Source organism: Rhinatrema bivittatum, chromosome 9, assembly GCF_901001135.1.
Source record: "Rhinatrema bivittatum chromosome 9, aRhiBiv1.1, whole genome shotgun sequence".
Classification (NCBI taxonomy): domain Eukaryota; kingdom Metazoa; phylum Chordata; class Amphibia; order Gymnophiona; family Rhinatrematidae; genus Rhinatrema; species Rhinatrema bivittatum.
The window spans coordinates 170813095-170830480 of record NC_042623.1 but is presented as its reverse complement, the minus strand read 5'-3'; the positions used below and the strand labels follow the sequence as shown (position 1 = coordinate 170830480).

At 42.6% G+C, this 17386-nt stretch overlaps 1 protein-coding gene across 1 annotated transcript in view; it reads left to right on the top strand.

Moving 5' to 3' along the window:
* LOC115099245 (galactose-3-O-sulfotransferase 2-like) overlaps positions 1-16259 on the top strand; it is a 94853-nt gene extending 78594 nt beyond the window's left edge. Inside the window, exon 4 of the mRNA XM_029616724.1 lies at positions 14763-16259. Within this exon, the coding sequence (XP_029472584.1) occupies positions 14763-15557 (795 nt within the window). The 3' untranslated portion in view covers positions 15558-16259. The remainder of the gene's footprint in view (positions 1-14762) is intronic.
* The last annotated feature ends 1127 nt before the right edge of the window (positions 16260-17386 follow it).

Here is a 17386-nt window from a genome sequence, read left to right as displayed (position 1 = left end):
AGGGCTTAAGGAGCGACATGTGGAACGTGTTGTGAATTCCCATTGAAGTTGGAAACTTTAGATGGTAGGTGACGGCTCCTATGCGTCGAAGGTCAGGAAACGGACCAATAAATTTAGGCGCTAGCCACTGAGAGGATAGTTGTAGCTGGATGTGTTTGGTACTAAGCCAGACTTTCTGTCCAGGCAGGAACAGAGGGGCAGTCCGACGGTGGGTGTCCGTGAAGTGCTTGGCTCGGTCAGAGCCGCTCCCTTACTTGGTTCCATAGTTGGAGTATGGTCTGTGCCATAGACTGGGCTGCAGGTGAGGGTACGCTGAGCGGAACTGGCAGAGGTAGATGTGGTTGGCAGCCAGAGACCACAGCAAAGGGTGAAACTTCTGTAGCAGAGGCGAGATGGGTGTTATGGGATAGTTCTGCCCACAGTAGGAGGTCAGACCTGTTATCTTGTTGGTTGTTGACATATGATCGCAGGAAGGTTTTCAAAGAGTGATTAGTCCTCTCAGCCTGGCCATTTGCTTGCAGATGGTAGGCTGATGTTAAGTTTAGTGTAATATTGAACTTTTTACAGAGAGACTTCCAATATTTAGCGGCAAATTGAGGGCCACGATCGGAGACGATTTCCTGTGGTAGTCCATGTAAATGAAATACGTGGGTTAAAAAGAGTTGAGCTAGCTCTAGGGCCGATAAGAGTCCAGATAAAGGGACAAAGTGGGCCATTTTTGAGAAGCGGTCAATGATGACACAAATTACAGTATTTCTTTTTGAAGGAGGCAGATCCACGATGAAATCCATGGGCGACCGGTCAGAGGTTTTTGCTGCGCGTAAATTGGACAGGAGTCCACGTAGTCTCTGGAGTCCTTTATCATGCTGGGCCACCAATAGTGCCTTCAGAGCATTTTGAGAGTCCAGACTCGGCCGGGGTGACCAGCCAGCTTGAAATCATGGGCCCAACGGAGCACGCGTTCACGGAAATGGCAGGGGACCACCGTCTTCCTGGCTGGTACCATAGTGGTGACTGCAATTGATATGCAAGCTGGATCAATAATGTGTCTGGGGGTCTCGGGTGTGACTTCTGGCTCAATGGAGCGAGAAAGCACATCCGCGTGGAGGTTTTTCGTTGCTGGGCGATAGAAGAGCTCGAAGTTGAAATGCTCAAAGAATAGGGGCCAGTGGGCTTGTCTTGGGTTAAGTGGAGGAGTAGGGTTAAGAGGAGGAGTAGCCTAGTGGTTAGATCAGTGGGTTAAGAAACAGGAGACCAGGGTTCAAGTCCTGCTGTAGTTCCTTGTGACTTTGGGCAAGTCATTTTATCCTCCATTGCCTCAGGTATAAACTTAGATTGTAAGCCCTCTGGGGATAGGAAAATACCTAAAGTACCTGACTGTAATACACTTTGAAATGCTGAAAAAAAAAGTGTGAAAGCAGAATAATAAATAAATATGGAGGAAGTAACTGGGCCTCCTTTAGGTATTCCAGATTTTTATGGTCAGTAAATATTGTGAATTTGTGCTGCACTCCTTCAAGCCAGGGATGCCATTCCTGGAGGGCAAGTTTCACTGCTAGGAGTTTGCGGTCCCCTATAGTATAATTCTTCTCTGTGGGGGAAACTTTATGTGAATACAACGAACATGGAACTAGGGTCCCTTGGTGGAGTATTGACTCAAGACCGCTCCTACTCCAATGGCGGAAGTGTCGACTTTGACTACGAAGGGGTGGTTAGGATCCGGGTGACGCAGACACAGGCTGGTATAGAAGACCTCTTTCAAGGCGTGGAAGGCTGATTGGGCCTTGAGGCTCCAAACCCTTCCTTGTCATAGCGGTGAGTGGAGCAGTCAATGTGGAGTAATTAGCGATGAGGTTTCGATAGTAGTTTGTAAATCCAAGGAATCTTTGTAGGGCTCAGAGACCCACTGGTTGAGGGCAATCTCTAATACCCTGGAGTTTGTCAGGATCCATGGTGAATCCACAGCTGGAGATGATGTAGCCTAGGAATGGGAGACTGGATTGCTCAAAAATGCACTTCTCCAATTTAGCATAGAGATGATGGTCTCTGAGGCATTTAAGGACTGTTTGAACATGGGAATGATGAGACTTTAGGTCTTTTGAGAAGATTAAAATATCGTCCAGATATACTACGATGAATGAGTACAAAAGGTCCCGGAAAATCCCGTTCATTAGCCGCTGGAAGATTGCAGGGGCATTGCAAAGCCGGAAGGGCATTACTTCGTACTCGTAGTGACAGTCTCTTGTGTTGAAGGCGATCTTCCAGATGTCTTCCAGTTGAATCCGTACTAAGTTATATGCCCCCCGTAGATCTAGTTTAGTAAAGATTTGTGCACCGTGTAGGCTGTCGAACAGTTCACTGATAAGTGGCAGTGGGTACTGGTCTTTCTGGGTTACAGAGTTCAGGCCTCTGTAGTCTATGTACGGTCCTTAGACTGCCATTCTTTATAAAGAAGAACCTAGTACCTGCTGGGGAAGTAGAGGGTCTTATTAACCCTTTAGCAAGTTTTCCTTGATGTATGCCGACATTGCTTGAGTCTCTTGGAGTGCCCTTTGGAGGCAAGGTACCAAGTATGAGTTCTATGGGGCAGTTATACTTCCAGAGTGGAGGCAGGATATTGGCATTTTGTTTAGAGAAAACATCTTTAAATTCTGAGTATGGGCCAGGTAACCCAGGAAGGGTTGTAGCGCTAAGAACTGTCACAGATGGAGACACTTGTCGTAAACAGTGAGTTTGACATTGAGGGCCCCACTGGGTGAGTTGCAGGGATTGCCAGCTGAAGTGGGGTTCATGTAACTGAAGCCAGGGAAGTCCAAGGACTACGGGGTGTGTAGATCGTTTCAAGATCAGGAGGGATATTTCCTCGTCATGGAGGGTCCCAACAGCGAGACGAATGGCCATGGTACGGTGAGTGATATGATCAGGGAGAGGTTCTCCCTTGAATTGAGGTGATACGCAGAGGTACCTCTAGTGGTTGGACTGGTATCTGAAGGAGCTTACCGATTTCTTCCATAAAGAAATTTCCACTCACCCCGGTGTCCACGAGGGCAGTAGTGGTGAACGAACGTGACTCCCTAAGAGGGAGATTGGCAGCAAGAGTTGAGGGCCGGAAACTGTAGGACCCAAGGTCGGGATCCCCGCCGGGCTCAGGCTTTGGAGTTTCCCAGACGCACAGGGCAAGTCTGAAGAAGGTGTCCAGAACCGCCGCAATATAGGCAGAGACCAGCTTTTCTACGTTGAAGACGTTCCTCTGGAGTCAGGCGGCCGTGGTTAATCTGAATAGGTTCCTCAGGTGGTTGAGGAACCGCTAGTAAGTCCTTCAACCGAGGTCTCGCCGAACGGGTTGGATGTAATGCAGGAGGTCGAAGGACCCTTACCTCCTGATGCCATTGTCGAAGGTGGTAGTCGATGCTACCAACCAGGGAGATCAGGTCTTCCAGAGATACGGGGATCTCGTGGGCAGTAAGTGCATCTTTAAGGGCAGGAGACAGTCCCTCGAGGTAAAGTGCCCGCAGGCAGTCTTCTTGCCAACCCAACTCGGTAGCTAGAGTTCTAAACTCCACTGTATATTCAGCGAGCAAATGCAAGCCTTGATGGAGGTGGAGTAGGAGGTGGCCAGCGACCGCCTGTCGGCCTGGGTCCTCGAAGGTGCGTCGGAAGACAGAGATGAACTGAGGGAGCTAGTGAAGAATTGCGTCAGACCGCTCCCAGATTGGGGAAGCCCATGCCAGGGCCTTCCCCTCAGACGCGAAAGGATGAACGTAACCTTAGTTACTTCATCGGGAAAAAGCAAGGGTTGCAGTGAGAACTACATATAGCATTGATTTATGAAGCCTCAACAGAGGCGAGAATCCCCATTGAAACGGGGTGGAGCTAGGAGGGCCAGTGGTGCCCGTGAGGGCAAGAGCCCCTGTGTTGGACATGGCAGATTCCTCCAATTGAGAACGCATATTTTCCAATGCTTCCATGATCCGTTGTGGTTCTCGGATATGAGTGACCAGACCAGGGATGGCCTGCAAGGCAGGAGACTCCGCCGAGTCCATGGTCTTGGCAACCTGTTGCACTGGAGGTGGACCCTTGGCCTGGTGCAGGATTGATATGGCCCTCTTTTCGGACCCAGAGAGTGCCTGCCACCAGGAGGCAGAGCACAGGAAGAGACAGAGGCTAGCTGGAGCTTCACCAATAACAGCATTCACACGGGGTGGCCATGCGGGATACTGCACGTTTTACTATATAGGGCTATTAGCATGTGTTACTGCGTGCATTATGGCAATTAATACATCCCGTGCTGCCACTGGTTTTTGCCGTACATGCCCAAAAAAAATCCATGCAGAAAAATCAGCAGGGATTTTATTACATCATCCCCTTTGAAACTTATGTGTATTTTTAGCCACATTTGAGGAGAGCAATTTTCAGTTAGTATATTTTATTGGCTAAATACCAATTAAAATTGCCCTCTGTTTTCTGCATCCTTAATGTGGGTGAATTGAACCCACTATTACAAATTAACAATAAATGTCTGTACAACTAAAGTCTAATCATGTTTCTTGTTTTTTATTTGCATTTCAATCACCATTCAATTGAAAAAAAAAAACAAATTATTACATATATAATCAAAGAAAACATATCATCATTAGAGAAATTTGGAATCACATTCACGCCATAGTTATGAACAGTCTACAATAGATGGAGAAAAAAGAAATATTTTAAAAAATATGAAAAGGAAAAGAAGTAGAAAGTACTAGTTGTTGCTGAGCTACATTCCATTAAAAGGTCCCCAGACCCTCATAGCTCATTATACAACTAATATACTGAAGGGATATAATAGAAATGTTAATTGCCAACTACTTTATCAGAAAGAAAAATAACCAGTTGTGAAGGATCAAAATAAAATAATGTATTCCCTTAATACTGAACCAAACATTTACAAGGAAACTTAAGAAAGTTGCATAGATGATCAAACTCCTCTATTCTAGTTGGAGAAAAGTCTTCCTCTTAAACTGGGTGACCCTGGTTACTGTGGGAAAAATTCTAAGTTAAACTCAGAAAGGAATGTCTCTATTCCTAGAATAAAGTTTGAGCACAAGTTCCTTATTATATTTGAGACTAAAGCAGACTGATAGAATGTCTCGAGAGAAGATCACATCATGAGATGATTTAATAAAAGCTGACAGGACCCAAACTATCCACAGTTATCAGAATATTCATCCCACCCTCTTCCATGTTAGACTTTTTCCTAGTGGCTGGAATATAATGTGCATATATCTTAAATGGGGTTCCTTCCTATCTAACAGGTCATTCCAAATCAAATTGGGCAATCACATATATGATAAGTTCCATATTGATACAGGTGTCTTTCAAGGTTCAGCCCTCTCTGCAACACTATTCAGTATTTATTAGGGATGTGAATCGTTTTTCTAACGAATTGAAATATCATACGATATTTCTAAATTCGTTAATATAGTGGGTAAAAAAAGAAACAATTAGAGATGAGCTTAGTTTTTCCGTGTCGGGTCGGATTTCGGTTCAGGCGCTTCGCTGAAAAATGTCATTTTTCCGCAGGTTGTTTTTCGGCAGCATGAATCAGAGAAAACGAGTCAGAAAACAAATCGGGAAAAAAAATGAATCGGGGAAAAAAAATGTCAGAAAAAAACTACCCCAACCCTTCAATATTCCCCCCAACACTTGCCAAAAGTCCCTGGTGGTCCAGCGTGGGTCCTGGAGCCATATCCTGCACTCGGGCCGTTGGCTGCCAGTATTCAAAATGGCGCCGATAGCCTTTGCCCTTACTATGTCACAGGGGCTACCAGTGCCATTGGTCGGCCCCTGTCACATGGTAGGAGCACAAGATGGCGCCAGCCATCCATTGCTCCTACCATGTGACAGAGGCCGACCAATGGCACCGGTAGCCCCTGTGACATAGTAAGGGTAAAGGGCACCGGCGCCATTTTGAATACTGATTCGTGGTAGGCCCGACGGCCCAAGAGGGAGACATCGCTTGCGGGACCCCGCTGGACCACCAGGGCTTTTCGTCGCACTAACCCAAAAAATGAATTTTCCCCAAAGTTTGGGGAAAATCTGTTTCGGGGTTTGAGTGCCCCAAACCATGACGAATTAGGCAATTTTGTTGAAATTGCCTAATCTATATAAATACAAATGTAAATGTTCGTTTGTTCAAAATCTTAAATCTCTGAAAGTTATGCACCGATTGCTTTGAAATTTTGACACATCGTTGCATTCGAACACGCGCGTGTTTTAATATAACTATATTATATAGATGTCACACCTGTGGCAGGTAAAAACATGCTTTTTTGGGAAAAAAGCGCCATCTGTTGGACATAAAAGCAACACACGCCATCTACAATTTAAATGGGCTCTGACCGACGGACCGTAAATGCGCAGTAGAGAGCAGCTCTACCGCGTATGTGCGGAACATAGAGCTCTGCGCTACGTGCTGGGTGTCAGAGAGGGGAGGAGGAAAGGGCAGACCAGTTGCCGCGCCGAGAAACGGCTCAGCCTGTTCCTCCACCACTAGGGAAGGGGGGAGGGACTAGGGACTGCCGGACAATTACACACAGGAGGAGGAAAAGGTAGAAGAGTCGCCGAGCCAGTCCGTCCACTGCCGGGGAAGGGGGGGAGGGAGTTGGGATGGCCGGAGCAGAACAAATGCAGTAGAAAGCGGCTGTGAAGAGATCACAAGCAGCTGCAGACTGCAGCAGCCAAAGCACAAAGAGCTGAACAGAGAACAGCTCGCCCTCCTCCCCTGCCCCCTGAGTCCCGCAGATAAGGAGAAGCCAAGTAAATATCCCGCAACTTCAGGGGGGGGGGGGGGAGGAGAGGGAAGGCAGTGCTGTCAAGCCGCCCGTGGGTCTCAGCCACCATGGGAAGATTTTACATGGGTATCGCTCCACCTCCACTCCCAGCAAAGCACCGTGACGAAAGTGAAAGCCAGAGCCCTGCTCCCTCCTCCCTCTCAAGCCCCCGATCAGATTTCTTAAAGGCACAGGTCTCCTAGAAAGAGTAAAGTAAGCTAGGCAACGTGTCCCAAATCTGTTGCAGTGCCTGCCCTTTGCAAGGGGGGGGAACGGAGTGTTTTCCTCACTCTCCCAGACACAACAGGCATGGGAACTTTGCAAGCAACTTTGCAAGCTCTTGCAATAGGCATGGGAACTTTGCAAGCTCTTGCAAGCTCCACCTAAGTCTTTGCAGAGCAAAGACTTAGGTGGAGAGGGGACAAAAATATCGCCCGTTTTAACTGTGTGAGAGAGAAGTGTGTTAATGTGCGCTGAAGGTGAGTGTGAGTGCCAGAGAGGGAGACTACGTGAGGGATTGTGTATAGGTGTGAGAGGGATTGGGTGTGCGTGTGTGAGGGACAGAGGGAGAGTGTATGAGAGAGAGAGAGGAAGCCTATGTAGGAAGCTGTATGAGAGAGAGAGTCTCTACCCCCCCCCCCCAGCTCTCCACTTATAGGTTAGAATGGAAGGGGTTGAGTGTAGAGGGGAATGGGAGAGCAAAGGAGTTGGGGCCTGTAAGGCTAGAGTGAAAGGGGTCTGAGCCTGTCCCTCCGCCACCAGGGAAGGGGGGAGGGAGTTGGGATGGCAGGACCATTATGCCTCGCGAGATCCCCCTCGGCCACTGCTGCAGCTCCTATCACCGCTGCTGCCTCTGGCCCTTCGTGGTACTGGGGGGGGGGGGAGGAGCGGAACAGAGCAAAGATGTAGGAGGAGAGGGGACAAAAATATTGCCCATTTTAATGGGCTTAACGGCTTGTACTAAATATTCTACGATTCCATTTCAATGTTTCCGATTGCATTGTTAAATTGAATTTTCATAGATTTTGATTTATTTTCATTTTGATTTAATTATTTCGTGTGACATTGCGTTGTAATTCAGCTGTGTCATTTACCATACCGTTCATTTAGTGAATATAGTTTTTTTTTTTTCTTTTTTCATTCTTTTTCATTTCTAGAATTATGCGGTTTACATCTAGACACGGATTGCTTCTCACATGGACAATTATATGTTGCGTGTTCTAGAGTTGGCAAACCAGACAATCTCTATATCTGCACAGACAATGGAACAACAAAAAATATTGTATACCCACAAGCATTGTGAAATTAAACATATTAGAAATGTTCGCTTTCTCTTTCCTTTCTTTTCCATTTAACCAGACTGAGCCACAGCAACACGTGGCCGGGTACAGCTAGTTTGTAATAAAAGAATGCACATCTCTAGAAACGATCACTTTTCCCCCCCGAATTTTTGTAAAAATCATTTTTTGGGTTAGTGTGTGCGAACTCATGATTATTTTTGTTATTTTTTGCTATTTTTGTTAGTGCGCGCTAACATGAGTTACCGCGCACTAACCCGAAAAACGATTTTTCACCTAAAAAGAAAATCAGGGATCTGCGGGAAAATTAGATTTTCCTGCAGTCAGATGAACCCAAAAGCGGGAACAATTGGGCACCCGATTCACATCCCTAATATTTATATGCTCTCATTGTGCAAATTACTGGTAGATTTAGGAATTTCTTTCTTCTTGTGTGCTAATGACTTACAATTTTACATAAAAAAAACCCAACAACAAAAGGACACTGTATATCGTTTTCAATGCTCTGACATAATGTGAATAATCAAATATTGATAGTAGTAAAACCGCATCAGCAAGCCTGACAATGGCAGTATATCAAACTGCCATCCGGTCTAATCGTCACTTGTGGTGTTGTTCTTTTTAGGCAAGATGCATTGCTAAAATACTGATTTCAAATGACCATTCAAAAGGTGTATAAATAGTCACATGTCATCACGCCCCAAAAAACGCGGGCTATTTAAAGGGCCAACCGGTTCAGGGTGGCCTCTGTCCCGTTTACAGTGGAAACAGTTGAGACGCTCAAGTCCGGGATAAAGGTTGGTCTTGCTGTGACTTCAAAGTTAAGTATTATCCTTTAATAATTTTGAAGGTTGTTATTAAGCATTCTTTCGCTTGAATTGCAGCATCTGTTCTAAAAAACATACTCCTGAAGAAGCGACTGTCTAGTCGCGAAACACCGGCTGCTGTCGGGTCTCTCAATACATTTATGCTTACGGGAACTGATGGACTATTTATACACCTTTTGAATGGTCATTTGAAATCAATTTTATAGCAATGCATCTTGCCTAAAAAGAACACCACCACAAGTGACGATTAGACCGGACGGCAGTTTGATATACTGCCGTTGTCAGGCTTGCTGATACGGTTTTACTACTATCAATATTTGATTATTCACATTATGTCACAGCACTGAAAATGATATACAGTGTCCTTTTGTTGTATTTTTGTATTTTTTGATAGGACTGTTCTATTTGGGGTTCTTTATTTTTTTGTTACAATTTTACATACCATTCTCTAAGTCATTGGAAAATACAGTATCAACACTATTGACCTATATGAAAGCAATAAAGCAAGAACTATCTAATCTTAAAGTAACATTAAATCCTAGAAAGACTGAAGACATTTGGCTAAGTAGAAATCCTTCTACAGTTAAACCTCCAGTTCTAGATGTGAGTACTTTTCAAATTACTCCCACAATCCAAGTACGGAATTTAGATATCTAGATGGATGAAAACCTGACAATGAAAAAGCACATCAATAAAATAATGAGTACAGGTTACATCAAGTTACATATCATATTACACCGGTTGAAACCTTTATTAACTTTCGAAAGCTTCCGTACTGTATTGCAAACTAATTTCTCAAATATAGACTACTGAAACTCTCCATTACTAGGTCTTCCCGCATGTCTCTTGAAACTATTACAACTATTACAAAATGCCTCAGCTAGACTTTTATTAGGAACTTGGAAATTTGATCATATTACACCATCACTGATCTTGCTGCACTGGCTGCCTGTACAATCATGAATCTATTTCAAAGTATTAATGTTAATATTTAAAATCATTGGCTTGATCATTAAATACCAGTGGACTTCATCCAGATAAGTGGGACTGACACCTAATAGCTTCATATGGAAGAATCATAAAAAGTTGTATCAAGTGACCTAATGATTACAAAGCCCTAATGCTCACAGGGTGTATCATGAGAACATAAGAACATAAGAACATAAGAAAATGCCATACTGGGTCAGACCAAGGGTCCATCAAGCCCAGCATCCTGTTTCCAACAGTGGCCAATCCAGGCCATAAGAACCTGGCAAGTACCCAAAAACTAAGTCTATTCCATGTAACCATTGCTAATGGCAGTGGCTATTCTCTAAGTGAACTTAATAGCAGGTAATGGACTTCTCCTCCAAGAACTTATCCAATCCTTTTTTAAACACAGCTATACTAACTGCATGAACCACATTCTCTGGCAACAAATTCCAGAGTTTAATTGTGCGTTGAGTAAAAAAGAACTTTCTCCGATTAGTTTTAAATGTGCCCCATGCTAACTTCATGGAGTGTCCCCTAGTCCTTCTACTATCCGAAAGAGTAAATAACCGATTCACATCTACCCGTTCTAGACCTCTCATGATTTTAAACACCTCTATCATATCCCCCCTCAGCCGTCTCTTCTCCAAGCTGAAAAGTCCTAACCTCTTTAGTCTTTCCTCATAGGGGAGTTGTTCCATTCCCCTTATCATTTTGGTAGCCCTTCTCTGTACCTTCTCCATCGCAATTATATCTTTTTTGAGATGCGGCGACCAGAATTGTACACAGTATTCAAGGTGCGGTCTCACCATGGAGTGATACAGAGGCATTATGACATTTTCCGTTTTATTCATCATTCCTTTTCTAATAATTCCCAACATTCTGTTTGCTTTTTTGACTGCCGCAGCACACTGAACCGACGATTTCAATGTGTTATCCACTATGACACCTAGATCTCTTTCTTGGGTTGTAGCACCTAATATGGAACCCAACATCGTGTAATTATAGCATGGGTTATTTTTCCCTATATGCATCACCTTGCACTTATCCACATTAAATTTCATCTGCCATTTGGATGCCCAATTTTCCAGTCTCACAAGGTCTTCCTGCAATTTATCACAATCTGCTTGTGATTTAACTACTCTGCACAATTTTGTGTCATCTGCAAATTTGATTATCTCACTCGTCGTATTTCTTTCCAGATCATTTATAAATATATTGAACAGTAAGGGTCCCAACACAGAACCCTGAGGTACTCCACTGTCCACTCCCTTCCACTGAGAAAATTGCCCATTTAATCCTACTCTCTGTTTCCTGTCTTTTAGCCAGTTTGCAATCCACGAAAGGACATCGCCACCTATCCCATGACTTTTTACTTTTCCTAGAAGCCTCTCATGAGGAACTTTGTCAAACGCCTTCTGAAAATCCAAGTATACTATATCTACCGGTTCACCTTTATCCACATGTTTATTAACTCCTTCAAAAAAGTGAAGCAGATTTGTGAGGCAAGACTTGCCCTGGGTAAAGCCATGCTGACTTTGTTCCATTAAACCATGTCTTTCTATATGTTCTGTGATTTTGATGTTTATAACACTTTCCACTATTTTTCCTGGCACTGAAGTCAGGCTAACCGGTCTGTAGTTTCCCGGATCGCCCCTGGAGCCCTTTTTAAATATTGGGGTTACATTTGCTATCCTCCAGTCTTCAGGTACAATGGATGACTTTAATGATAAGTTACAAATTTTTACTAATAGGTCTGAAATTTCATTTTTTAGTTCCTTCAGAACTCTGGGGTGTATACCATCCGGTCCAGGTGATTTACTACTCTTCAGTTTGTCAATCAGGCCTACCACATCTTCTAGGTTCACCGTGATTTGATTCAGTCCATCTGAATCATTACCCATGAAAACCTTCTCCATTACGGGTACCTCCCCAACATCCTCGTCAGTAAACACCGAAGCAAAGAAATCATTTAATCTTTCCGCGATGGCCTTATCTTCTCTAAGTGCCCCTTTAACCCCTCGATCATCTAACGGTCCAACTGACTCCCTCACAGGCTTTCTGCTTCGGATATATTTAAAAAAGTTTTTACTGTGAGTTTTTGCCTCTACAGCCAACTTCTTTTCAAATTCTCTCTTAGCCTGTCTTATCAATGTCTTACATTTAACTTGCCAATGTTTATGCTTTATCCTATTTTCTTCTGTTGGATCCTTCTTCCAATTTTTGAATGAAGATCTTTTGGCTAAAATAGCTTCTTTCACCTCCCCTTTTAACCATGCCGGTAATCGTTTTGCCTTCTTTCCACCTTTCTTAATGTGTGGAATACATCTGGACTGTGCTTCTAGAATGGTATTTTTTAACAATGACCACGCCTCTTGGACATTTTTTACTTTTGTAGCTGCTCCTTTCAGTTTTTTTTCTAACAATTTTTCTCATTTTATCAAAGTTTCCCTTTTGAAAGTTTAGCACGAGAGCCTTGGATTTGCACACTGTTCCTTTTCCAGTCATTAAATCAAATTTGATCATATTATGATCACTATTGCCAAGTGGCCCCACCACCGTTACCTCTCTCACCAAGTCCTGTGCTCCACTGAGAATTAGATCTAAAATTGCTCCCTCTCTCGTCGGTTCCTGAACCAATTGCTCCATAAAGCTATCATTTATTCCATCCAGGAACGTTATCTCTCTAGCGTGACCCGATGATACATTTACCCAGTCTATATTGGGGTAATTGAAGTCTCCCATTATTACTGCACTACCAATTTGGTTAGCTTCCCTAATTTCTCTTAGCATTTCACTGTCCATCTCACCATCTTGACCAGGTGGACGGTAGTATACCCCTATCACTGTAGTCTTCCCTGATACACAAGGGATTTCTACCCATAAAGATTCAATTTTGTATTTAGTCTCATGCAGGATGTTTATCCTGTTGGACTCTATGCCATCCCGGACATAAAGCGCCACACCTCCTCCCGACTGCTCCTCTCTGTCATTGCGATATAATTTGTACCCCGGTATAGCACTGCCCCATTGGTTATCCTCTTTCCACCATGTCTCTGAGATGCCAATTAAGTCTATGTCATCATTTACTGCTATACATTCTAGTTCTCCCATCTTACTTCTTAGACTTCTGGCATTAGCATACAAACATTTCAAAGTTTGTTTTTTGATTGTATTTTTATTCTGCTTTTAATTGATAGGGATAAGTTACAATTTTTTAGCTCAGGTGAGTTTTTAGTTACAGGCACTTGGACTACTTTTCTAATTATTGGAACCTCACTGTCGGATAGCCATAAAGTGAATAGTGGCGCTATATGAAGGTCACTTGAAACTAAATGAGTCTCCTCACATAGCAAGTTTTGAATTATATTAAAAAAATATATATTTAAAATCATTAAGTTTAGTAACACTGTTATGATTGGCATGACATTACAACCATACACACTTCTGCAAACACTTATTTATTTATTTATTTATTTATTTATATATATGCTTTTCTTTGCCGACATTCGTAAAGCACATCATGCCGGCTTACATTGAACTGAAAAGGAGGAAAATACAATGAACAGAATAACATAACTGTTCATTGAATTACTTAAGATCTCAATAACTTAAGATCTCAAAATAAAGGTCTATTGAATGTTCCTACTATACAGAGTACACATCTGACCCAAGTAAGAGATAATGTGTTTTCAATAGCAGGGCCAAAGCTTTGGAATTCTTTACCTGAGATGTTACATGTGATATCAGAAAGAAAGAGATTAGAATGTGAACTAAAATCATTGCTATTCAAAAATGCATATATCCTAACTTAATATCATCAGAATGTCAAGAACTACAATAACAAGACAGATGAGAGATATTAATTGAAGCATGAGGAAGAATGAGAGAACATAAGAATCTTAAAACATATCTCATTTCATTTGAGATATGTTAAGCTCTACTTATGAACACTACCTATATAAATCATCAAGATTTCTTGATTAATAATCATAAATGTTACATATGTAAACCATTGTGATCATTACATGGAACACCGGTATATAAAAATCTAAATAAATAAATAGCAAATGATATAGTGCCATTATTTATTGAACTTCCATTAGCAAGATAAATAAGCAAGTGTACATGGCCTGTAAGAAAATAGTTAAGAATACAATATCCTTTGGGCCAGATTTTGTAATCCTCGCATGGGCATAGATTTGTGCGCGCAATCCGGAGCGCACAAATCCTCGCCAGATTTTATAAAATCCGGGGTCGGTGCGTGCAAGGGGGTGCACACTTGTGCACCTTGTGCACACCGAACCCTAGGGGAGTCCTGATGGCTTTCCCCGTTCCCTCCAAGGCCGCTCCGAAATCAGAGCGGCCTCGAAGGGAACTTTCCTTCCACCCCCCCCCCCCCCACCTTTCCCTCCCTTCCCCTATCTAACCCGCCCCACCCCCAGCCCTACCTAAATCCCCCCCACCTTTATTTCTTTATTGCGCGCCGGCCATGCATATTGGATATATATTAGCAGATATTGGATATAGATTAGCGTGCAAGCCCCTGGCACGACCGCTGTGCTGGAGGCCTCAGTCCCACCCCACCCCTGCCCCTCCCACTCCCCGCCCATTTTTTCAAGCCCCGGGACATGCGCACGTCACCGAGCCTATGTATAACCCTTTTAAAATCTGCCCCTTTGTATTCTTGTATGACCTATGGTCAATCTCCTTTACTTGATAAATCCACAAGAGTTAAAAAGGAGCTTCCCTAAGGGAATCCTTCTATCATCCAATGATCTCTGCTAATATATAAATACCTTCAGAAATCAATTGACTGATGCTACCTTGTACTTTTTTTCTTTGTAATATAACAGGTACAGAAGATAATGCCAAACAACACCCTGTATTTCTCTATCCTGCGGAACCCTATTTCTGTGCTAGAATCTTCCTACGCTTATTTCAGATTTCTTCCATCCTTTAATAAGACCAGGACACTGGATCAGTTTCTGGCTGCTCCACTCAGTTATTACAATCCACATGAATCTTATCAAATGCTTATCAAGAATACTATGTGGTATGACTTTGGTTATGATAACAATGCAGAAGACAGAGAGGACTATGTATATTCAGTCCTAGAGGAGATTGAGCAGAGGTTCCAGCTGATTCTCATCGCTGAATTCTTTGATGAGTCCATGGTCCTCTTGAAAAACTCCCTGTGCTGGGAGCTGGAAGATGTGGTCTACTTTAAGCTGAACTTCAGGAGCCAGGACACTATTCAGAACCTGACCCAAGAGAGCAAGGAGAGGGCAAAACAGTGGTGCTCCTTGGACTGGAAGCTCTACCAGCACTTCAACAGGACTTTCTGGAGCAGAATCCAGTTAACCATTGGGCTTGAGAAAATGAAGCAGGAAGTGGAACTCTTGCAAGCAAGGCAAAAAGAATTCATGAAGATTTGTCTTCAGGATGGAAAAGCAACAGATAAATCCAAAATCAAAGACTCAATTCTCCAACCTGCCCAGGCAGGGAAAGCAAATATTTTGGGATATAACCTTAAACTGGGATTGAATATTAAGACCATGAAAGTTTGTCGTAGGATGATAATGCCCGAGCATAAGTACATTAATCTTATACGTGATCATCAGCTCCTACAAAAACCAAGAGTATTATAAAACGGTATACCTTCTACAACATGAAGAGTTCCCACCGATAAAATAATTTGAACCTTCAATAGCAGCATTTTCAATTGATAAATCAAAGTTCACCTCTGCAAACAAATCTAACTTCACGAAGAGATCATAGAAAGTTGTGGGAAAGAGCAATGGCTGACACAGTGGAGTAACACTAGGAAAAATACCATTTTTTCCTAGGAAGGAATTGAAAATCTTAGTCCAATTTTCATTGAAACACTCAATTCAGGAATTCAATGATTGACTATTTAGGACCTTCATATTTAGAGTTTCTGGCATTGCTAATAGCTTCAGCAGCTACTCTTTGATCACCAATGCCCAATATAATGCACTCATTTGTCCATGTTCTTTAATGGTTATAGGATGAACAAAGAGATCAGTTAAAACATGACTAAATGAACATAGCAGTTGTTTGGTTACTCGAAAGTCAGTTGCTCCAATAGCCTGACATTGTCTGGACAATTCCCATGATTTTTCACAGTTACATTGGCTAGTCAATGAACTGGTTTCCCACCAGCCAGGGGAGGTAATAGGGGAGCAATTCTAGATATACACTTTGAGCGCAATATGTGCTGATGGACTAAATCTTGAAGTGGTTTGGTATTCACTCATTTAGAACTTTACGTGTTTTGAGTTCATCTTATCTGTTTATTTCAATAAAGTTGCATTGTCTATTAAGTATGGGCAACAAAATGGATTAGATGCCAAATAATGTCCGTTTAGAATCTTTATTAAGGAGCCTCGTTCATCCAAATAAAAGCCCGACTCAGGCCGAGTTTCACCCACACAATGGGGCTGCCTCAGGGGCTACAATACACAAATATACAGGACATACAAAAATAAATCATAAAATAATATTCAAATAAAATGGTAACATAGATTGGAACATATAAAATAAAACATGAAAATTGAAACATAAATTGAAAACTGTGTTGTGACACGCCTCCTTCTATGACGTCACCCCCTTCTGTGACATCAGATGCTGGGGGGATTTAAACCCGGCGTCTCCTAGGTTTCCTTGCCTTGCAACACAGTTACCAAGAAGGTTGCTTGCCTGCCAGTCTGCCTGCCTACCAGTCTACCTGCCTGCCTACCTGCTTACAACAAACTGAACAAAACTCGACAATCAGACCAAAACAGTGAGTGCAAAAAAATGTATGATTTTACCTGTATGTGATAACTCTTGAACATATATGATTTTAGTCCCAAACCATATAAATTTTAATCAAGGAGTCTGTAAATTGTGCAAAAACAAATAACAAAAAATAAATAAATAAACACCAAAAGTTGGGGACAATGACTATTGCAAGCGCACTCTCTACAAAAGTGAGTGTAAAAGCAATAAAAAAATAATGACAGCGCAATATTCCCTTTGCCAATATGTCTGATTCACTTCTAATCGGGAGTTTGATGAACATTAGAGATGCACTCTCTAAGTGGTATAAAAACTGCCTACCTGCCTAAGCTCAAAAAAATCTAAAGACCTACAAAGGAGCATGAAGACACAATTCATCGGGGTGTACTATATAAAAAAATCTTTTGTCTATAATTTAACTACATCCATGACTGATTTAATTAAAGACATGGCTCAAAGTCTGGTAGACAAAATAATCGCGGCTCTAAAAACAGCGATAAAATCCATAAAGATAAGGTTTTAAAACTTACTTGCCATGCATTCAAGCAGCAATCGGGACTCCTTCCTAAACGCAAAGATGAATGCGATAGATAGTGTAGCCTTTAAGAACGCCCAAAACCGCGCCAAAATCATTGTGAGTCAGCGAAGGGGGCGTGGTGAAGCCAGTACCCATATG